Here is a 24,952-nt window from a genome sequence, read left to right on the forward strand (position 1 = left end):
AAGTATGAGAGACGAAGTTTGGCCATCCTGGCCTCCACGGAGCACTCTGGCTGCATTTCTTCCAAAACAGATTTGTTCATTCTTTTGGCAGCCCACGCATGGCACTTTCAGTATTCTCCTCCATAACTCAAAAGACATCAATTCTTCTCTGGTCTTCCTTATTCGCTGTCCAGCTTTCGCATGCATATGAGGTGATTGAAAACACCATGGAGTATTTTTAGTCATGAGTGTTTATAATGTTGTGTCCTGTAACGGTTCTATCACAACCGGCATGGGTATATTAAAAGAATAAATTATTCTTGATGTGACTAGAAAGACTCTAGAAGATGCTCAGCTGCACTCTGTATCTCTTAGCCAGCGACAGGAAAAGTTGTGCTCAGCTGACACCACAGGTCTGTTCTGCCTTAGGGAGCTGAGGCAGATTGGTGTTTCTAAAATGATTTGACTCGAAGTTGGAAGGAGACCCCAGGAACACAGAAAAAGTCTTGTTTTCTGAGCCATGGAAGCAGAGCTCTGAGATGCGTGCCAGACTGTGAGACTGTGAGCCTTTACCAGGCCTCGAGCTTCCTCGCCGGCTCTGACTGGGTGACGCCACATGCCATCCTTTTGATTCACAGAAGCATCTTCAAAACTGCCCCTGCCCTCAGGCCTTGCAGACAGCCTATACTTGGAACCCAGAGACATTTGCAGTGATCCTAGCGAGTAGTGACTGAGCTCTCACTACGTGTCAATGTTGGCACCACCATACCGGTCACACAGGGGTCATCTTCTTTCCAGAGGAGGCCAGCCTGGGGCCCTTCCTGCCCCAAGTTCCACTGTCAGTTGACCTGAGGAGACGGGGAGGCTGGGCATGACAAGGACACCTGTAATGCTATCAAGTGGCCAAGTGTACCTGTGCTACCTTGGGTCAGTGAAAGCGACTCCTGCTAGCTTGATCCGCTCTTCTGAGTGGGCCCTAAGGGAGTGGACCTTAAGGGAGTGGACTGAGAGGGCCCTAAGGGAGTGGACAAAGTGGACCCTAAGGGAAGAGGACTGAGTGGCCCCTAAGGGAGTGGACAGAGTGGGCCCTAAGGCAGTGGACAGAGTGGACCCTAAGGGAGTGGACTGAGTTTGGTGCTGGTAGGAGCGTGTGTGTGATTGTCAGTCATACACTGCTACCCACAGTCCTCTGCTTCCAGCAAGGAGGCAGTAGCATCTGAGAGTCTCCTGTGCACACGTGGGGGTCTCAGATGGGTCCCATACTTCATTGTATTGTCAGACTGCTCTCAGAATCCCCTTTGCACACATAGGGGGTCTCAGGTGGACCCCACGTTTCCCGTATATTGTCATAATACTCCCAGAATCTCCTGTGCATGTGTGGGGGTCGGGTGTACTCCTGAGCTGGTGAGAAAGTTGAAGGTCTTCTCAAACATGGATTGGCCTACCGCCAGTGTCCCTCTGTGGACGGCCACATGGGCCGTTTTATATTGGGTCATTTTGTTCTGTCTCACCGACTTGTCAGAGTTCTTTATTATGTTCTGGCAAGTAGCCCTAGTATCGCAGTGGTTAAGCACTCCTTGGAAGGAAGCGGTCATTGTCTACTTCTGTAAAGATTTGTAACCTTAGAAACCCGCTGGGCTCTACTCTTCCCTAAAGGCTTCTGGATACAGGAAGGAAACACTGCCCACTCCGATGTAACAATGGCCTCAAATAGAACAATGACTGTGAGGGTTACCACCGCTGGACAGGCCGCTGGGCCCCCAACTCAGAAAGATGGATGGTGGTCCGCCTGCCTTGCTCAGTTGTAACAGTGTGTCAGTTCAACCTCATTGAGGGTCTTTCTCTTCATTGACCCTTTACCAGGCACTGTGTCCCTCCTGATAATATGTTCAAAGTACAGAAGATGAAGTCTTGTCTTCCTGGCTTCTAAGGCGCGTTCGTTCTGGCTGCACTTTCTCCAGGACACATTGGGTCATTCTACTCTCAGTCCACGGGACTTTCTGGACCTTTCACCAATAGCACTTTTCAATGGATGGCCCTCTGAATGTTGTAAACGGAAAATGGTTTTTTCAGCTGGTAACTTGCCTTTTAGGGTCTTTGGTACCAGCGGGTCCGCGGGAGAAAGAGGAGGCTCGTTATGAGTCGGCACTGATTCCGTGGTCCTTAACAACAACAACAAATGGGATATCAAAGTTCAGTGTTAGTACAACGATTGTGATCATTCTGTCTTGCTCTAAAGTCTTATTACAGAGGACCGTCTCTACCTCAAGATTGCAAATAAGGTCTCCTGTATTTCCCTTTAAAACCCTTGGAGATATTGTTGTTATGTGCCGTGGAGTCGGGTCCGACTCATAGTGACTGTAACTCTTTACAGGAGCAGCAGAAAGCCTCATCTTTCTCCCATGGAACAGCCGAGGCCACTTTTTCTATGTAGCTTCTGGTAGACTTTGGGTGAAGAAGGACCTGCCCTCATAGAGTGAAACACTGCCTAGTCTTGAGCTGTCCTCACAATTGTTGATAGGTTTGAGCCCACTATTGCTATACCTGCTCCAATCTATCTCGTTGGTGGTCTTCCTCTTTTTCTCTGACCCTCCACTTTACCTAACATGATGTCCTTCTCCAGGGACTGGTCCCTCCTGTTAATATGTCCAAAGTGTGAGAGACAAAATCCAACTATCCTGGCTTCCAGGGTACATTCTGGCTGCATTTCTTCCAGCACAGATCTGTTGGTTCTTTGACAGTCAACGGTACTTTCAGTATTCTCCTCCAATCCCATCTGGAGCACAGTGGCTCCATACAATAAGCACTGGACTACAAACCACAAAGTCCGGGGCTCTGTGGAAGAAAAGTGAGGCGTGGTGCTGTGGGATTAAAGCACTGGACCACATGGTCGGTTTGAACCACAAGGTCAGCAGTTCAAACTCACCAGCCACTCCTTGGAAACCCTATACAGAGTTGCTATGAGTCAGAACGGACTCAACAGCACTTCACAACAAGACCACCATAACTCAAATGCATCAACTCTTCATGGTCTGCTTTATTCAGGGTCCAACTTTCACATGCATATGAGGTGATTGAAAATCCCATGGCTTGACTCTGCTTCCTTAAGTGTTGAATATGAATTCAAGCAAAATGAAGCCTTTGACAATTTCAGTCTTTTTTCTGTGTGTTGTGATGCTATTTATTGATCCCGTTTGAGGATTTTTGTCCTTTACATTGAGATGAAATCCAAACTGAAGGTTGTCGTCTTTGACCTTCATCAGTAAGTATTTCAAGTCCTCTGCTTCCAGCCAACAAGGTTGTGTCATCGGCATATCCCAGGTTGTTAATCTTCCTCCAGGCCCGATACCATACTCTTCATGTAACCCAGCTTCTCATATTATATCCTCACCATACAAATGGAAGAAAGTCTGACGAAAGGATAAAACCCTCACGCACACCTTTCTTGATTTTAAACTATGTAGTTTGAATAACTGCTTGTTCTATGTACATGTTCCTCTTGCCAGGTTCTCTATAGCTTGTCATGATCCACACAGTCAAATGCCTTTGCATAGTCAATAAAGCACAAGTGAACATCTTTTCGGTCGTCTCTACTTTTAACCAAGATCCATCTGACTTAAGTACTGTTATCCCTCGGTCCACATCCTCCTCTGAATCCAGCTTGGATTTCTAGCAGCTCCCTGTCCGTGTTCTGCTGCAACCTTTTGAACCATCTTCAAAATGTTACTGAAGATGGCCAGGTAGCTGTCTCCAAGTTTCTTGACACAGAAAAGTAAGCACCTCCAGGTTGGTAGCAGTTGGTTGAAACTGTATTCTGTCAATTCCTGGAGCCTGGCTTTTCTCCAATGCCTTCAGGTAAGCTTGGACGTCTTCCTTCAGTATCACTGGTTCTTCGTCCTATGTTCCTTCTTGAAAGCGCTGGACAGCTACCATTGCTCTTTGGTACGGTGACTCAGTGTATTCTTTCCATTTGCTTTTGATGCTTTCGTCATTCAGTATTTTCTCCATAGAATCCTTCAGTGTTGCAAATTTAGGCTTGAATTTTTTTCTTCAGTTCTTTCGGCTTGAAAAATGCTGACCGTGTTCTTCCCTTTTTGATTTCTAACTCTAGGTCTTTGCACATATCGATATAATACTTTGTCTTCTTGAACTACCTTTGAAATTTTCTGTTCAGCTATTTTACTTTCTCATTTCTTCCAGTTGCATTAGCATCTCTAAATTCAGAGTCTATTCTGACATCCATTTGTGTCTTTTTGCTCTTACCTGTCCTTTTAATGAACTTTTGTTTTCTTCGTGTATGGTATTCTTGATGTCATCTCACAATTCTTCTGATCTTCAGTCATTGGTGTCTAATACATCAAATCTGTTCACGCGATGGTCTCTAAATTCAGGTGAGATATACTGAGGGTCATATTTTGGCTTTCATGGCTTGATTGAATTTACTTCGGCTTTATCCTAAACTTGCATGAGTGATTGAGTGACTGAAGAGATGGATATGGGGGACAGAAGTGGGTGACTAAAGGTACTTGGGGTAACAGTGGTAGATAATTACAGAGGGATTTGGGGGACAGTGGTGGGTGACTGGAGAAGGATTTGGGGAAACAGTGGTGGATGACTAAGGGAGATTTGGGGAAACGGTGGTTGATTAGAGGGAGATTTGGGGGAACAATGGTGGGTGACTAGAAATGAGTTGGGGGTACAGTGGTGGGTGCTGAGGGAGATTTGGGGGAATAGTGGTGTGTGACTGTGGAGGAGATTTGGGAGAAGAGTGGTGGGTGACTAGAAGGGAGTTGGGGGAACAGTAGTGGGTGACTGAGGGAGATTTGGGGGAACAATGGTGGATGACTAGAAATGCGTTGGGGGTACAGTGGTGGGTGACTGAGGGAGATTTGGGGGAACAGTGGTGGGTGACGTGACTAGAAGGGAGTTGTGAACAGTAGTGGGTGACTATGGAGGAGACTCGGGGGAACACTGATTGGTGAGTCAGTGGTGTAGGATCCTGGGCTCCTCTGTGGGGTGGGCCTGTTGCCAGCCACAGGCAGCTGGTGGGCGGCTATGTGTGGGCGTGCGGAGCAGCAGGAGAACAGTCTGCATCTCGGTGAACATCCGTGATGCTCCCAATGGCATGCCTTGACCTTCAGCGCCAGGCTTTAAGATCATGGTCCCCATAATAGCAGGTTTTACAGATTGGGTCTATATTCATAGCATCTTTTTCATTATGAGAATGAATCTTGATATGAAGCACATGATCATGATACAGGACTCTGGACCTTGTTCAGTGGACAGAGAAGTGAGGGGCACGGGATGGAAGCCTCAGTTGATGGAGGGTCTATGTGCAAGTAAATGGAAGCCGGGAAGTCTTGGTTCTTATTGAATCCAAAATTACGAGAAAAGAGCTGGAAGGTCAAGCCAAGCTCAGAGCCCAGTACATGTGGGTGTTCCATTCTCCCTGGTGTTGGCGGGTCGATTCCCATCTGTCTGTCTGCTCTCAGACTACATACCTGTCTTGGGAGCCTTCTTCTGATCATCCTACTGATGTCTTCCACTCATATCCTAAGGTAGGACGGTCTTGCCTAGAACTTGGCCTGCAGAAGACAGTCAGCCAGCAGCAGCAAATCAAGTGCTCCCTGAAAGCTGCATTTCAAGTGTTTGCTCCCAAGAAAACACCATCTGCTTATTTCAGACCCAGGATCTTCCCTCTGAGCGCCCAGTGCTTTATGCCTTCATGATGGGACTTAGAACAACCTGACGGTTCCTGTCCCGTCTCCTATTCCAACCTGTAGGTTATCCCTGTGTGCTAACTGAGGTCTGCAGTCTTGGAAATCATACAGAGTGGTTCCACCGTGTGCTCTGGGGTGCTATGAGTTGGAATTCCCCCCGTGGCAGTGGGTTTGGGGGTTTGCCGACATTATCTAGTGTAAAATACTTGTTCACTTACATTTATAATCACAATTCCAACATGACCTTTAATTTCAGGATAAAGCTAAAGACGATTGCTAACCCTGAACAAGTTTGTATAGGAAACGTTGTCTGGGCTTGGATCGTTCTGAATGCTGTTGTGGCTTTGATTTCACAGCTTGCGAGTAAACTTGGACATGGGTAAAGCAGCCTATGGGTGGATGATCATGAGAGATGAGAACATACCAGGGACAGTTGTCCGTACCAGCACCATCCCTGAGGAGCTGGGGCGCCTGGTGTACCTGCTGACAGACAAAACAGGTACTGCCCTTGGTCTGTGTGGTCTTCTCATGTTCTGTGTGCATATACACGTGTGTGCTTGTAATACATGTATACCAAAAGAGCATGTGGAATTTAGGGTTTCAGACTTGTGGAACAGCTGCACAGCTTCGTCTTCTAATATGCACGGACTCATCAGAATTAGCAAAATGTTAGATTCTTAGAGGTTTAAGTTACATAGTTTTGTTACTTAAAATGTTCTACTGTTGCATAGTTGCTTTTTTGACTGCCTCTGTGGGGGGCTTGATAAAGTTTATAGAAGCATCTCATTAACTTTCAATTCTATTTTTCCATGAACTTGTTGAAGTCCAATTGTATAAACACCTCTCTAGCAATCCAGGCTTTCTGCTCCCATAAAGATTTACAGCCTCAGAAACCGTGTACAAGGTCGCTGTGAGTCGGAATGGACTCCACGGCACATAACACCACCACCAATAGGAGTCCTGATGTGGTGCGGTAGAATAAGCACTTGATTGCAAGGTTGATTTGAACTGTAGTGTTGGTGGTTCAGACTTACCAGCCGCTCCTCAGAAACCCTGGAACCATGGAACCGACTCCATGGCACATAGCCACAAACAACAACAGAAAGCCTGTACAGGGTCGCTATGAGGCAAAACTGAGTCAATAGCACTTAACAACAACAAAAAAGTAGCATTCTAAGAGCAAAAATTACATGCTTGTGTATTACAGAATGATACTTTTATACTAATCAAAGAAAATAATTAGATTTGTGAATTTGGTGTTTTCACAGTAACTATCTCCTAAAAAGATTTACTAAGGAACTGTATTCCATGCTAAGGTTCCATACCCAAATACTTTCCATTTTTGTTTTGTTGTTTTTCATAAACAAATTCTTGTCAATTTGTAACATACTAAATAAAAGATCCACCACTCATCTGTCAGTTTGTCATATTGTGATGACTTAGGTGTTGTTCAATTCTGGAAGCTATGCCACTGGCATTTTAAATACCAACAGGTGCACCCACAGTGGACAGGTTGCAGATGAGCTTCCAGGAGAAAACAGACTAGGAAGAAGAGATGGACTACTTTTGAATATTCAGTGACTGGAAACCTTATAAATAGCAGTGAAACACTGTGATATAGCAGCAGAATATCAAATATTGAAACATGATGAAGAGCTCCAGAATATTGTTAGATATAGTACCACAAGATGAGCCACTCAGGTTGGAAGGCACTCAAAAGATGACTAGGAAAGAGCTGCCTCCTCAAAGTAGAGGTGACCGCGCTGATGTGTATGGAATGTGATGGAACCTTCCTTTGTTGAGGAATAACTCAGAAATGAGAAACAGCTGTAAATATCTATTAATACTCAGTACATGGAACGTACAAAATATGAATCTAGGAAAAGTGCAAGTTGTCAAAAATGAAAGGGAAAGCATAAATTTCAATATCCTAGGCGTTAGTCAGCTGAAATAGACTAGTATTGGCCATTTTTAATGGGGCAATCACATGGTTTACTACGCCATGAATGACAAATTGAAGAGGAATGGTGTCACATTCATCATCAAAAAGTATCCTTCAAGATCTGTCTTTGAAGTACAACACTGTCTGTGATAGGAAAACATCCATATGCTTACAAGGAAGACCAGTTAATACAATTATTATTCAAATTCATGCACCAACCACTAAAGCCAGTGATAATGAAATTGAAAAATTCTATCAACTTCTTCAATGTGAAATTGATCAAACATGCAATCAAGATATGTTGATAAATACTGGTGACTGGAATGCAAAGGTTGGAAATAGAGGAAGGATGTTGTTGTTGTTGTTACATTATGTGGAGTTGGTTCTGACTCACAGTGACCCTGTACAGGGTTTCCGAGGCTGTAAATCTTTATGGGAGTAGAAAGCCTCATCTTTCTCTCATGGAACAAGCTGGTAGTTTCGAACTGCTGACCTTGCAGTTCACAGCCCAATTTGTAACCGCTATGCTACGAGAACTCCTTAGAGGAAGGATAGTGGTTGGAAAATATGGCCTTGGTGATTGAAACAATGCTGGAGATCCCATGATACAATTTTGCAAGATCAATGACTTCTTCATGGCAAATACCTTTTTTAAACAACATGGACCTCTCCACATGGAATACACAGAAATCAAATTGACTACATCTGTGGAAAGAAATGGTGGCAAAACTCCATATCATAAACCAAAACAAGGTCAGGAGCTGACCATGAAACAGACCATGAATTGCTCATACACAGGTTCAGGCTGAAACTGAAGGAAATTAAAACAAGCCTGTAAGAGCCAACACATGACCTTGAACATTGATGCTGTTGTTAAGTTCCATTGAGTCAGTTCCAGCTTATAGCAACTCTGTACAGCATTTCCCAGGATTACCTGGTGAATTTGAACCACCGACCTTGCAATTCAAACTGACCTGATGTAGGTCAAGTGCTTATTCAGTGGCACCACACCTGAATTTAGAGATCATCTGAAGAACAGAGGTGATGCAGTAGATACTAATAATTGAAGACCAGAAGACTTGTGGGATAAAGCCAAGGACATCATGCAGGAAGAAAGCAGAAAGTCATTAAGAAGACAAGAAAGAAGGGAAAGACCAAAATGGATGTCAGAAGAGACTCTGAAACTTGCTCTCCAGCATAGAGATGATAATGAAAATGGGGAAAATGAAGAGGTAAAAGAGCTGAGCAGAAAATTTCAAGGGGAAGTTTGAGAAGTGAAAGTCAAATATTATTAAAAAAATGTGCAAAGACTGGAGTTAGAAACCAAAAGAGAAGGACACAAGTAGCATTGCTCAGACAGAAAGAGCTGAAGAAAAGAATTCAAGCCTCGACTTGAAATATTGAAGGATTCTATGGGCAAACTATTGAATGATGCAGAAAGCATTAAAAGAATATGGAAAGAGTCACTGCACCAAAAAGAAATGGTTAATGTTCAGCCATTTCAAGAGGTCACATATGATCAAGAATCAGTGATACTGAAGGAAGAAGTCTAAGGTGTATTCATGACATTGGACAAAAAACAAGGCTCCAGGAATTGCTGGAATACAAATTGGAATCTTTCAACAAACTGATATAGCACTGAAGGCACTCACTCATCTAGGCCAAGAAATCTGGAAGACAGCTACCGGACCATATGGCTGAAAGAGATCTGTATTTGTGCCCATTCTAAAGAGAAGGTAACCCAACAGAATTTGGAAATCATCGAACGCTGTCAGTAATTCAACATGCAATGAAAATTTTGCTAAAGATAGTTCAAAAACAGCTACAGCCATATATTGACAGAGTACTACTAGAGGTTCAAGCCAGATTCAGAAGAGGACATAGAACCGGAGATATCATTGTTGATGTCAGATGGATCTTGACTCTACAGTAGAAAATACCAGAATGATATTTACCTGTGCTTTATTGACCACACAAAGACTTTCTGTTGTGTGTATCATGACAAGCTATGGACAACATTGTGGAGAATGAGTATTCTGGAACACTAATTGTGCTCATGAAGAACCTGTACATACACCAAGAGACAGTTCAAACAGAAGGGAACAACAAGTGGTTTAAAGTTAGGAAAGGTGTGCACCAGGATTGTATTCTTTCACCATACTTATTCAATCTGTATGCTGAGCAAATAAGTCAAGAAGCTGGATTTTATGAAGAAGAGTGTGGTATCAGGATTGGAGGAAAATGCATTAATAACCTGCCGTATGCATATAGTACAACTGTGCTTACTGAATGAAAAATGGACTTCAAATACTTACTGATGAAGATTAAAGACCACAGCCTTCAGCATGGGTTGTACTTCAATGGGAAGGAAACAAAATCCTCATAACTGGACCAGTAAGTAACATCAGGTAAATGAAGAATAGATTGAAGTTATCAAAGACTTCATTTTGCTCAGATCAACCACCAACACTAATGCAAGCAGCAGTCAGGAAATCAAAGACGTATTGTATTGTATTATATTGTATTGTATTGTATTGTATTGTATTGTATTATATTAGGCAAATGTGCTGTGCAAGAACCCTTTAAAGTGTTTAAGAGCAGAGATAACAGTTTGAGGACTAAGGTTCACCTGACGTAAGCCATGGTATGTTTAATAAGAAATAAAATATTATGCAGTTAATAAAGATGACTGTAGAAGAATTGATGCCTTTGAGTTACGGTTGGACAAGAATATTTAAAAGTACCTTAGACTGCCAAAAGAACTAAGAAATCTGTATTGGAAGAAGTACAACCAGAATGTTCCATGGAAGCCAGGATGGCCACACTTCTCTCATTATTCGGACATATTGTCAGCAGGGGCCAGTCACTGGAGAAGGAAATCATGCTTAGTAAATGGAAGGTCAGAATAAAAGAGGAAGACCCCTAACAAGATGGTTTGGCACAGCAACATCAACAGTGGGCTCAAGCGTAGCAACTCTGGTGAGGTTGGCTCAGGACCGGGCAATGTTTTGTTCTGTTGTGCATAAATTCACTATGAGTCAGTACTGACTCAGTGGCACATAACAACAACAACAACAACAACAACAAATAAAAGATACACAAATCAAATCCAGGCTATAACAATGAACAGTCTAAAAGTTCAAATCACTCCTTGACTTACTTGTTCATTTTTTAACTTTTAGTAATTCTTACTGAATGAGAAATGAAAAAGAATACTTATTTACAAGGCAAAGATAGTATTTTTGAAACAAAACTCAGCCTCATTTTTAATAAGACAGTATTAGCAAGCTCCTCAGTGCAGTCATAAATAAGGAAGACAAGTCTACTATTAAATAAGGAAGACAAGTCTACTGTGAAACATTATTTTGCAATCAAATAGGAAGTGGGAAGGAAAAAGATATATGACTGGAGAAAAATAAAACTAAAGAAATGAGGTGATACTCTAAAAATTAAAAGATCAGGTAAGTGTCCGGTCATAGAGTAAGGTAACGGAACGCCTCCCGTTCCCACAAGGGGAGAATAGGCTCCTGCCCAGCTTACTCAGCTACCAAGCTGAGGACTGTTAGTCACACTGCCCAGACGTGACTGAGGAATGTGAAAGGGGACAACTGTGGCCCTGTCCCACATGTGAGAGCCGTGTTCTAAGATGTCAGCTCTTAGGGAATGTGCAAATTCAGTGCAGCACCACTAGCAATCTAACAAGCAGGTGTTTGCTTTGGGTTCTTGTAGGACTTTTCTTTTAGAGGAGATTGAGGAACTTGACCAAATATGGAAAATACTTATGAGTCCAAATAACTCAGAAAAAAATAGCATTTTAGTGACTTCTGGTTCAAGAAGGTAGAGTGAAACAGGCTTTACAAGGTTGGGATCCTTTCACCGTCACTGAACAGACCAGTAGTACTTTCCAAGAACAGAGGAATTGCATACTAGATAACAGGAAAGTACAAAAAATTAAGTTATTTTTTGGAAAAACCCCAACTCAGCATGTAAGATGTTTTCCAGAATAGTCTTGGAGAAATCCTGTGGAGGCAGCCGTGTATGTGGGAGCTGTGGTGGAGCCTCCAGGTACATTCACTGGAGGTCTGCTCGTCAGACTGCTGGTCAGATGACTGCACCTGGACCGTTACTTCCTAAACAAGATGGAACCCTTACAGAGAGCCTCGGATAGCTCTCCTACTCAGGGCGTTGGTCTTTTCAGGAAACCGATTTATTTAACTGCATAACCAGCCCGGTCTTCAGTCATAACCCTAACCAAAGAACACAGGAGAGAGGCATGGATATCGGAGGTGACTCTGAAACATGCTTTTGAACATAGTGTAGCTAAAACAAATGGAAGAAATGGTGAAGTCAGAGTTGAACAGATTTCAAAGGGCAGCTTGAAAACACAAAGTAAAGTATTATAATGAAATGTGTGAAGACTTGGAGTTAGAAAATCAAAAGGGAAGAATACGCTCAGCATTTCTTAAGCTAAAAAAACTGAAGAGGAAATTCAAGCCTTTATTTTCAACATTCAAGGATTCGAGGGGCAAACTCTGGAGTCCTGCTGTGGCACTGTGGGTTAATGTGCTGGACTGCAAAGTCGGTTTGAACCACAAAGTCGGTGGTTCAAGCTCACCAGCCACTTCTTGGAAGCCTTATACAGGATCGCTATGGGTCGGAATCGACTCAACAGCACTTAACAGCAACAACCTGGGCAAAATATTGAATGATGCAGAAAGCATCAAAAAAAGATGGAAGGCATACATAGGGTTGCTGAACCAACAAGAATTGGTTAATGTTAACCGTATCAAGAGTTAGCATATGATCAGAATCCGGATGGTACTGAAGGAGGATGTTCAAGCTGCACTGAAGACACAAAAAAACCCAAGAATTCGGGAATTGATCAAATGAGACAAACTGAAATACTTCAGCAAACTGATGCCGTCCTGGAAGCCTTCACTATTCTATGCCAAGAAATTTGGAAGACAGCTACCTGTCCAGTGATGGCAGAGACCCACATTTGTGCCCATTCCAAAGAGAGGTGACCTTACAGAAAGCAGAAAATACTGAGCCCCATATTAGGAATATCACATACAAGTAAAATGTAGCTGCAGATCATTTAAACGGACTGCAGCCAGGATATGTTGAATCAAGCTGGATTCAGAAGAGGATGTAGAGCATGAGACATCATTGTTGGTGTCAGATGGATCTTGGCTAAAAGCAGAGAATACCATAAAAATGTTGGCTTATGTTTTAGTGACTTAACAAAGGTGTTTGACTGCGTGGCCCCTAACAGACTCTGAATAACATAGTCATGAAGGACCTGTCTGTAGATCCTGAGGCAGTTGTTAGAACACAGGGGCACTGAATGGTTTCCAATAGGAGAGATGCAGTAGGATTGTGCCTTTTCACAATACTTGTTCAGTCTGAGAAGCTGGACTGGATGAAGAACACAGCATCAGTTAGCAAGCAAAAGCTTACCACCACACTGGGTTACCAGTGCTCCCAAGAAGTGAACTTTTATATCACCTTAGTTTTTATAAATTAAAGGACCCAGTTTTAAATAATAAAGGATACCAAAAAAAAACAGCCCAGAAACAGAAGAGAATTTTAAAAACCTAGAATTGAATAAGAATAAAATTGGTACCTGTCAAAGCCCATGGGATGCACAAATGCAGGGCTTTGAGGGAATTTCACATCCTTAAATGCATGAAAAGAAAAAGAAGAGAAGGTAAAAATTAATCATCTAAATGGCTAACTTAGGACAATAAAGAGTTCCCAAAGGAGGAAAAGGGAGATTTTAAAGATACGAACAGCAATCAGTGGCACAGTAAACAATATTAAAGCCAGTTGGTCCTCTGGAAAGACTGAACAAAGTAAGTGTACTTCGGCTGTTATTGATCAAGGGGAAGAATTACATATGATAAACAGCCACAGATGCCTTTGATAGGTAACAGAACTTTTAAGACACTATGCAGGTTTCATACCAAGATACTCAATAATGTTTGTAATGGATAAATTCCCAAAATAATGCAGGGCAGCAAAAGTGAATCAAAAATGAATTGTTCCAATAATCCTTAAACTATTTAAGAAATGTAAATTCATACGGATGTTTTCAGACACGCTGTCTACAGTTCATACGGACACTTTTGGGGCACACTGTCCACAGTTGATACGGACACTTTCGGATACACTGTCTGTAGTTCATATGGACACTTTGGGGCACGCTGTCTACAGTTCATACGGGCACTTTCAGAGAAGAAAAACCAGGTGAATGCCATTGTTGAACACTAAGACCAAGCCAAGTTAGTTCCAGACATGTAGCAAAATTAAAGTGCATTTCATGGATGTCAATGAAAGCCATCCCCTAGAAACCTTCAGTAACCCAAATCCAACACTGTTTAAAAATAATAATGCTGTGACCAAGTAGAACTTACCTTGGAAACTGTAGATGTCATTCACCACATTAATAGACAAGAGAAGAAAAGCATAATGATTATTCAATCAGATGAAAAATACATTTGAGGCATTTGATAATTTAACGTCTACTTGTTAATTAAAGAGAAAATGCATAGTAAAAGTTAGAATACTGGTTAGTGGCTTTACCCTATTATCAAGTACCCTGATGAGCCCGTCCAAATTTCAGAATTGACACCACGGATATAGAAACTCTCTTAGAACATAGACTATGAAGACCATATTCTGAATTGTTCTATTGACTCCCCTAAACCTAACCATGACAGTCTAGGAAACAAAAATGACAGGCAAGTCTTGTACATTGACATCAAAAGCTTACACAATTCCTAAGTGGGCAGAAACCAACAATATTAAAAAGTGTAATCGATCATGAGTGAGTTTGATTTACTCCAGAAATGCCAAGTCTGTTGAAATTTGGAAATGAGTTGGGCTCTACTACAGCATTAACAGAATGAAGAAGGAAAAGCATCGGAACATCTCAACAAATGCAGTAGACCATCTGATCAATTTCAGTACTTATTCGTGATAAAAACGCTAACCAACTGGGATTAATAAGGAAATCTTTTATTCTGATAAAGGGTCTCCCCCAAATAATATGCAATGAGCAATATTCTTAATTAAGTAATATAAAAATCTCCTTCTGAGACTAAAAACAATGCAGACGTGCCATTCCCCATCATCAACAATGTGACTTAGTAGCACCATCAAACAAAACAACAAAAAGTGGGAGGTTCAGAAAGTATGGCAGAAAAACCTCGTAGTTTCTATACATCAAAAGTAGTATGTGTAGAAAACCCAATGAATTTATATTAGAAGTAATACGTTTATTTGGCAAGATCAGCATAGGGAAATTTACTGTATTTCTGTGTACTGAAAGGAATCCTAGTGTGGCGCTGTGGGTTAATGCGCCAGACTGCAAAGCCATTTGAACTGCAAGGTTGGCGGATCAAGCTTACCAGCTGCTCATCAGAAACCCTATACAGGGTTGCTGTGGGTTGGAACCCACTCAATGGCACTTAAAAATAATAACAGCATATACTGAAAAAACATAGCTAGGAAGTGAAAAATCTAAAGCAGTGTGCGTACAGTGACATAAAAAAAATAAGGAGCCCTGAAATCTTAAGGATTAATTTCACGCCATTGTGATCTGAGAACATGCTTCGTATGGCTTCAATCCTTCGAAATATATTGAGGCTTGTGATGGCCCAGCATATAGTCTGTTCTGTTTTGGAGAAGCTTCTGTGAACACTGATAGGCCTGTGTGCTCTGCTGTTGTTGGCTAGAGTGTTCTCTAGATAGATCTCCATTAGTTCACATTTGTGTTAAATGTTGTTCAACTCTTAGGTTTCCTTGTCAGTCTTCTGGCTCCATGTTTTTCCATTGATGAAAGTGTAACACTGAAGTCTCCCAACATAAGGCTGAATTATCCGTTTCTACTTTGCACTGTTGTTAACTGCATATATGTTTCAAATGGTTACATATCTTCCTGATTATTACTATAAAAGGTTTCATGTGATTATGAATCGGGCTGCTAACCTCAGGGACAGCAGTTGGAAACTACCAGCTGCTCCGCGGGAGAAACATGAGCCTTTCTGCTCCCGTGAAGATTTACAGCCTAGGAAACCTTGTTGTTGTTAAGTGCCGTCGAGTCGATTGCAACCCATAGCGACCCTGTACAGGGTTTCCGAGACAGTGTTCTACATCCTGCTTCAGTGAGAGTAGTGTCTAGGGTATTCAAAGCTCGTGAGCGGTCATCTGAGGTGCAGCTCTTGGTCTCTCTGTGTGGAAGAAGAGTGATGAAAATTTAAACTGCTTGGAATCAGTTAGTTCAATGGACAAACGGAACATGTGAACATCAATCTCCACGACTCTGGAACCTGGAGAACTAGATGGTGCCCAGTTTCTACTACCAGTGGCTCCACAGAGGATCACATTAGAAGGTCCAAGGTAAATTGGGAGAAAATGTGGAACAAAACTCACAATTATTTAAAAAAAAACTAACAAAAACCACTGGTCTTACTGGTCAGAAAGCCTGGAATAACCCGAGACTATGGCCCTCAACCACACATTAAGGCTGGAAAGGGCTCACCCTCATGGCCCCATTATCAGCCAAGCAGTAGTGACTGAGATGAAACAAAGTGTGTGGTTTGTTAAATGTAAAACTGATGATCTTGTCTATAAACCTTCACTCAGTTCACAATAAAAAATTTCAAAAAATGAAAAAGAATATCAGACCCCAAAACCCACTGCCATTGAGTTGATTCTGACTCACAGCCACTTTATATAGGGTTTTGGAGACTATAAATCTTTATGGAAGCTAGCATGTAGGTTTGAACCACCAATTTTGCTTTGTTGTTGTTAGGGGTCATTGAGTCAGTACCGACTCATGGCCAACCTACATACAACAGAACGAAACAGTTGTTGCCACACTTGAGTCCATTGATGCTGCCAGTTGGCCAATCCATCTTGCTGGGGCTCTTCCTCTTTTTCTCTGACCCTCCACCTGACCAAACATGGTACCATTCTCCAGCGACAATATGTCCAAAGTATGAGAGATGAAGTTTGACCATCCTTGCCTCCAAGGAGCACTCTGGCTGCACTTCTTCCAACACAGATCTGTTTGTTTTTTTGGCAGCCCATGGCACTTTCAGTATTATCTTCCAACACCATAACTCAAAAGCATCAATTCTTTTCTACGGTTTTCCTTATTCACTGTCCAGCTTTCGCATGCATATGAGGTTATTGAAAATACCGTGACTTGGGTCAGGCCCACCTTAGTCTTCAAGCTACCATCTTTGCTCTTCAACACTTTAAAAAGATCTTGTGCAGCAGATTTGCCTAATGCAATACGTTGTTTGATTTCTTGACTGCTGTTTCCGTGAGTGTTGAGATACTTGATCCAAGAAGAATGAAGTCCTTGACAACTTCAATCATTTCTCCATTGATAAGAATGTTGTTTATTGGTCCTGTGTTGAGGATTTTTGTTTTCTTCCATACTGAAGGCTGTTGTCTTTGATCTTTATTAGTAAATATTTTAAGTCCTCTTCACTTTTGCGAGCAAGGTTTATATCATCTGCGTATCACAGGTTGTTAATGAGTCTTCCTCCAATCCTGATCCCACCTTTTTCTTCACTGAACCCAGCTTCTCAGATTATTTGCTCAGCGTACAGGTTGAATAAGTATGGTGAAAGAGTGCACCGTGTCGCACACCTTTCTTAATTTTAAACCATTCAGCGTTTCCACGTTCTGTTCTAACAACTGCCTCTTGGTCCAAGTACAGATTTCTCATGAGTACAATTAAATGTTCTCATACTTCACAATGTTGTCCATAGCTTGTCATATCCACACAATCGAAAGCCTTTGTGTAGTCATTAAAGCACAGGTAAACATCTTTCTGGTATTTTCTGCTTTTAGCCAAGATCCATCAAACATCAGAAATGATCTTTCTCATTCCACGGCCTCTTCTGAATCCGGCTTGAACTTCTGCAAGTTCTTTGTCAATGTATGATTGCAGCCGTTTCTGTATTATCTGTAGTAAAAGTTTACTTGCATGAGGTATCAAAGATACTGTCCAGTGATATCCACATTCCATTGGGTCACCTGTCTTTGGAATGGGCACAAATACGGATCTCTTCCAATTGATCGGCCAGATAGTTGTCTTCCAAATTTCTTGGCATAGCCCAATAACACCTAACCCTCAGTGCTATCAGGGGATTGAATTTGTTGTTGTTGTTATGTGCCATCGAGTCGGTTCCGACCCATAGCGACCCTGTATAGGGTTTCTGAGGGTGTAAATCTTTACGGGAGTAGAAAGCCTCATCTTTCTCCCGCGGAGCAGCTGGTAGTTTCGAACCGCTGACCTTAAGGTTCGCAGCCCGATTCGTAACCACTACGCTACCAGAGCTCCTTATGGGGATTGAATTTAGGTCTCCTGTTTTTTCTTCTTTTATGCATCTCAAGACTTTTTCGACTTTTTAGCCCTCCTCTCCTGCATTCTTTTTTGCATTAAGTGAATATTTTCTGGCATAATTGTTGTTGTTGTTATTGTGTGCCATAGAGTTGGTTCCGACTCATAGCGACCCTGTACAGGGTTTCCGAGGCTGTATATCTTTACGGGAGTAGAAAGCCTCATCTTTCTCCCGTGGAACAGCTGGTAGTTTCAAACTGCTCACCTTGTGGTTCACAGCCCGATTCATAACCACTACGCTACCGAATCTCCTGCAAGTTGTTGTTGTGAAGTTCCGTCGAGTTGCTTCCGACTCTTAGCGACCCTGTATAGGGTTTCCAGTGAGTGGCTGGTGGCTTTGAGCCATCGACCTTGTGGTTAGCGTCTCCTGTGCTGCCACTAATGAATTCCCGTGAGATCCAGATGCATTCGTCCTTTATAGCTCTAGTTCATCTTGAGCTTCTCCATCCTGTTCTTATTTATCCATAGTACAGTTGTCTATATTATAAAACCTGCAGCACTTTGCTATAATTATTATTTAATATAACTTTATGTCAGAGTCATTGATAAAAATACGTACACTTAGATAAGTTTTTCAACATTTATTTAATGTCATCAATTCATTCAATTAGCAACTGTTTATTGATTGTGAGACCTGTGCCTGGCACATACCTTCTGGTGAATGGCCCTGTCCCCAGACCTCCCTGCATATGCAGTCTAGCCCCCCTGCCCCCGGCCCAGTACTGTCCTCAGACCTCCCTGGATGTGTAGTCTAGCCCCCCAGCCCAACATTGTCCCCAGACCTCCCTGGATGTACGGTCTAGTCCCCTGGCCCAGCGTTGTCCCCAGACCACCCTGGACATGCAGTCTAGCCCCCTGGCTCAGCACTGTCCCCAGACCTCCCTGGACGTGTAGTCTAGCCCCCCGGTCCAGCGCTGTCCCCAGACCTCCCTGGACGTGTAGTCTAGACCCCCGGCCCAGCGCTGTCCCCAGACCTCCCTGGATATGTAGTCTAGCCCCCCGGCCCAGCGCTGTCCCCAGACCTCCCTGGACGTGTAGTCTAGCCCCCCCGGCCCAGCACTGTCCCCAGACCTCCCTGGACGTGTAGTCTAGCCCCCCGGTCCAGCGCTGTCGCCAGACCTCCCTGGACGTGTAGTCTAGACCCCCGGCCCAGCGCTGTCCCCAGACCTCCCTGGACGTGTAGTCTAGCTGTGGGCTGGAAGGGCCGTTTCTGCCGCATCCGTCTGTCCAGTTGAGGAAGGACTAGATTGGCCTCCTCCCAGGGAGTGTTACAGCTGAGTGCTCCTGCGGGGAGGAGGGAGGGAGCACTGTAGATGTACTCCGGAGCTTGTTTCCCGTTGGCCCAGGCACAGCTAGAGAATAGGAACAGTGACTACTGCCCAACAGTTGAGTGAGGTCTGCTCGCTCCTCACTGTCCTCCATGGAAATGTGTCTTCAGCATAAATGAGGAAGCCCGACCTTGGGCTCAGGCAGTCGTGAGGCTGAGGTCCTGGGTGGGCTCCAGCACGCAGCTTCGATGAAACAGCACCACACGCGCTGGCCCATCAGCCATGTGGTCCCTGAACCATGAAGCCCCTTCCTTTTTCTTCCTACTTCCTGTTGGGGTGACCGGACGTCGGCCGTGCTGTAGAGCCCCTCGGTCAGCAGTCACAGTGGGATGGGTGGTTGCTGGCGGGAACCAAGGCTTCCAGCTTCTCCAGAGCTGGGGAGGGGGCATAGGGCAGCCAACAGACCCCTTCGTGTCCCCACTGAAGCAGCAGACTGGGCTGTTGGTGGAGGAGCGATCAACCCGATCCGAGCTGCAGGCTGGACCTTTGTGTAGCTGTAAATTGGGTTTGTGCTTCATCGATAAGCTTTTTGACAAGAACGTCCATCACAGTTCCTCTCTCATTTAACCGTGGTAGCACAGAAAAGAAAGCACCCTAATAATTGCATTACAGTTTCCTTATTGTGGGCAAGAAAGCAATGTGGTCTAATTAGGTTTGATTGGAGTGCATGTTTCCGGTAAGATCTGAAATTAATGACGTTGCTATGGTGACACATCTGCGGCCACCAGTGCATGAAACACAGAGTGATCCACTCAGCAAGAAAGAGAAGACATCTGTTCACTGTGCGACCCAGGGCACACTGGTACTGACCAGGGGCATGAGGCTCTGGGACAGATGAACAAAGGACACTGGGGTGGTGGACACATGTCCGTGCTCCGTGCTGAGAGCGCATTCACAACCACCCTGGCTGCATCCAAGAACAGGGCCACAGAGGACTCATGTTCCAGAGTTCCCTCAGGTGCAGATTCTGGGGTAGCACACAAAAGTCTCTGTTAGGGCTTCTCCTTATCCTCTTGATGAAGAGCAAGACCAGTACTGAAAACACCTACTCCATACCCAGCAGGTAGGACAGACTCTTCTCTTAATTCTGTCATCCATTACCCAAAATGGCGCGTGATGGAGACTTGAGTTCACACCACAAGAAAGTAGCTCCTGTTGTGGGGAAGGACAGGTGTGTGCACAGGTGTGATGCCAGTGTGTGCATACAGGCTGTGACAACAGGTGAGAAGCAAATGTGTACAGATGGTGTGGTAGTGTGCACAGGTGATGACAGGGTGTGTATTCAGGTGGGGCCGTAGCAAGTATACCTGTGCACAGGTGATGGTGTGTGTCCAGGTGGGTGGTAGTGTGTGTGTGTGTACACAGGTGATGTGTGTGCAGGTAGGGTGGTAGTGTGTGTGTGTACACAGGTGATGTGTATGTAGGTGGGTGGTAGTGTGTGTGTGTGTGTACACAGGTGATGTGTATGTAGGTGGGTGGTAGTGTGTGTGTGTGTACACAGGTGATATGTGTGCAGGTAGGGTGGTAGTGTGTGCATGTGTGCACAGGTGATGGGGTGTGTGCAGGTGGGGTGGGAGTGTGCGGGTATGTACACAGGTGATGGGGTGTGTGCAGGTTGGTGGTATTGTGTGGGTGTGTACACAGGCGATGATGGGGTGGAGTCCAATGACTGTAGCCAGGTGTTCAGTTACAGTGGACACAACCATCTCACTGACATTAGAAATTCCTGGTGTAGCCCTTGGATGTGAGCGTGTGATTGACACTTTGAGGTGTTTGACCTGCAGACCTGGGAATCACTATCTTTTTATTTTTAATTTTTATTGCTGTGAATTGACTGAAGGTTTGCAGGCAATATCATCAGTTTTACATGCAACAAATCATCCACTTTGTTTCATTTCAATGATTACAATCCCCTCCAGCTGTCTTGCTTCCTCCCTGTGATTACCCATGTACAAATTTTCTCTTTCAAACTCTTATATGTTTGTGGAATATATAAGCCTGTGTGTGTATCTCACTCTTCCTCTCATACTCATTCAGCCTGTATCTCTGTCCATGTATCTACACCCAGAGCCCTGTTGTTCATCATCAGTATGTACCTCTGTCCCCTTTAGCCCTTGCATGCCTCTCTGCCAACCTCCGTCTTCTTGTATATTGCCCTTCTCATCATCAAGTTAATGTGTCTACCCTCTAGCCAGTGAATGACTCTCCCTTCCCTTCCACCCCTGGTAACCATCAAGTAATGGTTCTTTTAGTAGGAAAACATTTTCTTGAGTTTCTACAATAGTATTGTCATACAATATTTGTCCTTTTGTGATGGACTTATTTCATTCAACCTCCAGGTTCATCATCCATGTTATGAGATTTTCACAGATTTATTGCTATTCTTCAACATTGCATGCATTCCATTGTGCGTGCGTACCAAAGAGTGGATATACCGACCCGCTTTTCCATTGATGGACATTTAGACTGTCTCCAACTTTTTGTTACTGTGAATAGTGCCACAGTGAACATCAGTGTGCTTATATCTACTCATGTCTTGGCTCTGATATTTTCCTTCCAGATATATATATCAACTTTTGGGATTGCTGGGTCATACTATATTTCTGTTTCCAACTTTCTGTGTTTCATGTGTTTTAGCCCTTTGTCAAAGATGAGCTGATTGTATGTGGGTGGTTAATTGTATGTGGGTGCTTAATGATGTCCCATTGATCTCTGTATCTTTCATGGTCCCGGTCCCAGCCTGTTTTGACCACTGACTCTGTAGCAGATTTAGAGATCAGGGTGCGAGGTCTCTAATTTTATTCTTCTCAGACAATGCTTTGGATAGCCAAGACCTCTTTCCATTAATGGGCATTTCTTCCATCTCTTTAAAGGATGATGTTGGAATCTGGATTGGGATTACGTTATATTTATAAATTGCTTTGGGTAGCGTTGACATTTTCACAATGTCTTCCTACCCTTGAGCATAGTGTATTCTTCCATTTTTGTAATAGTGTTTTGTAGTTTTTTCTTTGTTTAGGTCTTTTGTTTCTCTTGTTAGGTTTATTTCTAAGTATTTAATCTTTTGGGTGGCTATTGTAAATGGTGTTGTTTTCCTGATTTCTTTTTCATAGCTGTCTTTATTGGTGTATAAGAATCAAACTGATTTTTGTGTATTGATCTTGTACCCTGTCACTTTGCTGAATCTTTCAATGAGTTCCAATCATTTTCTTGCTGAGTCTTTGAGATTTCCTATGTATAGGATTATATCATCTGCAAATAGAGATAGCTTTACTTCTCCTTTACTAATTTGGATGCCTTTAATTTCCCTTTCTTGCTTTAAAACTCTTGCTAAGACTTCCAACAAAATATTGAATAAGAGTGGTGATAAAGGGCATCTTGTTCGCAAAGAAAATGCTTTCAGTTTCTCTTCACTGATGGTGTAATGTTGGCTGTTGTTGGATTTGTAGCTGTTCTCTTATTTATGTTGAGGAATTTCCCTTCAGTTCCTACTCTGTTGAGTGTTGTTGTTATTTTTTTAATCAGGAATGAATGTTGGATTTTGTCAAATGCCTTTTTCTGCACCAATCAATATGATCATATGGTTCTTTTCCATTGTTTTATTTATATGATGGATTACGTTGATTGTTTTCCTAATATTGAATGATCCTTGCATCCCTGGAGTAAATCCCACATGGTCATGATGTATGATTTTGCCAATATGATGTTGAATTCTGTTGGCTAGGATCTTGTTGAGATTATTTGCATCTATGTTTATGAGAGATACTGGTCTATAATTTTTTTTAGCAATGTCTTTGCCTGGTTTTGGTATGAAGGTTATGCTTGCTTCATAAAATATATTCAGGAGTCTTCCATCCTATGTTCTGGAGTAGTTTGAATGAAATTGGTGTCAGCTATTCTCTGAATGTTTTGTAGAATTCATCAGTAAAGACATCTGAGCCTGGACTTCTTTTTTTATTTGGGTGTTTAATGACCTGATCAATTTCTTCTTTTGTTGTATGTCTGTTCACGTTTTTTACTTCACTTTGTGTTAGTTTAGGTAGGTTGTGTTTTTCTAAAGATGTATTGATTTCTTCTAAGTTTTCAAATTTATTACACAGTACAATTCTTCATAGATTACTTCATTATCCTTTTTATTTCCATTGTTTCTGTTGATGTTAATAATATTGTTTCTTATGCATGTTATTTGCATCTTCTCTTTCTTTTCTTTAGTACGTTTGCCAATGGGTTGTCGGTTTTATTAATCCTTTCAAAGATGCAACTTATTTATTAGTGATTCTGTTATTGCTTTTCTGTTTTCTAATTCATTTAATTTTATTGTGTGTGTGTGTGTGTGTGTGTGTTTTGTTTTTTTTTTCTGGTGACTATAGGCTTACTTTCCTGATTGTTTTCTGATTGTTGGAGATGTTGTATTAATATGTTTATTTTGACTCTTTCCTCTCTTTGGATGTGTGCATTTATTGTTTATCAATTGCCCTCTATTACAATTAATTGCTGTGTCCCAAAGGTGTTCTGGCAGCACAGTGTTAGGAGTTGAGCTGCTAACCTCGAGGTCAGCAGTTTGAAACTACTAGTAGTTCCACAGAAGGAAGATAAGACCAATCAATGACGTCTTCATTGCAAATATCGTTTTAAAACAACATAAAAGATGACTATACACAGGACCTCACCAGATGGAATACACAGAAATCAAAATGACTACAGCTGTGGAAAGAGATGGTGGAAAAGCTCCAGACCATCAGTCAAAAAAGGCCAGGGGAGACTGCTCATAGGCAACTTCAGACTGAAGCTCAAGTCCACAAAGCAAAAATCCCACCTGCATTTAGACATCATCTCAATTACAGATTTGATGCATTAGACACTGATGACTGAACACCAGAAGAGTTGTGGGATGATATCAAGAACAGCATTCAGAAAGAAAACAAAAGGTCATTAAGAAGACTTGAAAGAAGGCAAAGACCAAAATGGATGTCAGAAGACACTCTGAAACTTGCTCTCCAGCGTAGAGATGTTAAAGCAAATGGAAGAAATGAGGAGCCTAAAGAGCTAATTAAAGAATTTCAAAGGGTAGCTCAAGAACACAAAGTCAAATATTATAATGAAATGTGCAAAGACTTGGAGTTAGAAAAGCAAAAGGGAAGAAAGCACTCAACATTTCTCAAGCTGAGGGAACTGAAGAAAAAATTCAAGCCTGGAAGTACAATCCTGAGGGATTCTTTGGGCAAAATGTTGAATGATTCAGAAAGCAGCAAAAGAAAATGGAAGGAATACACAGAGTCAGTATACCAAAGTAGAAATGGTCAATGTTCAACCATTTCATAGTATATATGATCAAAAGCCAATGATTCTAAAAGAAGAAGGCCAAGGTATACTGAAGGCATGGGCAAAGAACAAGGCTTCCAGATTTGATGAGTCCAAATAGAAATCTTTCAACAAACTGATTCAGCACTGGTTGTACTCACTCATCTATGCCAAGGCATTTAGAAGACAACTACCTGGCCAGCCAATTGAAAGAGATCCATATTTACCCATTCCAAAAAGAGGTAACCCAATGGAATGC

At 42.6% G+C, this 24,952-nt stretch overlaps 1 protein-coding gene across 1 annotated transcript in view; it reads left to right on the forward strand.

The window, feature by feature from the left end:
* Nucleotides 1-24,952, forward strand: part of ATP9B (ATPase, class II, type 9B) — a 255,515-nt gene that overhangs the window by 180,187 nt on the left and 50,376 nt on the right. Inside the window, exon 13 of the mRNA XM_006875888.1 lies at nt 6,056-6,198. Within this exon, the coding sequence (XP_006875950.1) occupies nt 6,056-6,198 (143 nt within the window). The remainder of the gene's footprint in view (nt 1-6,055; nt 6,199-24,952) is intronic.

This window comes from Chrysochloris asiatica, unplaced genomic scaffold (assembly GCF_000296735.1).
Source record: "Chrysochloris asiatica unplaced genomic scaffold, ChrAsi1.0 scaffold00345, whole genome shotgun sequence".
In the NCBI taxonomy this organism is placed as follows: Eukaryota; Metazoa; Chordata; class Mammalia; order Afrosoricida; family Chrysochloridae; genus Chrysochloris; species Chrysochloris asiatica.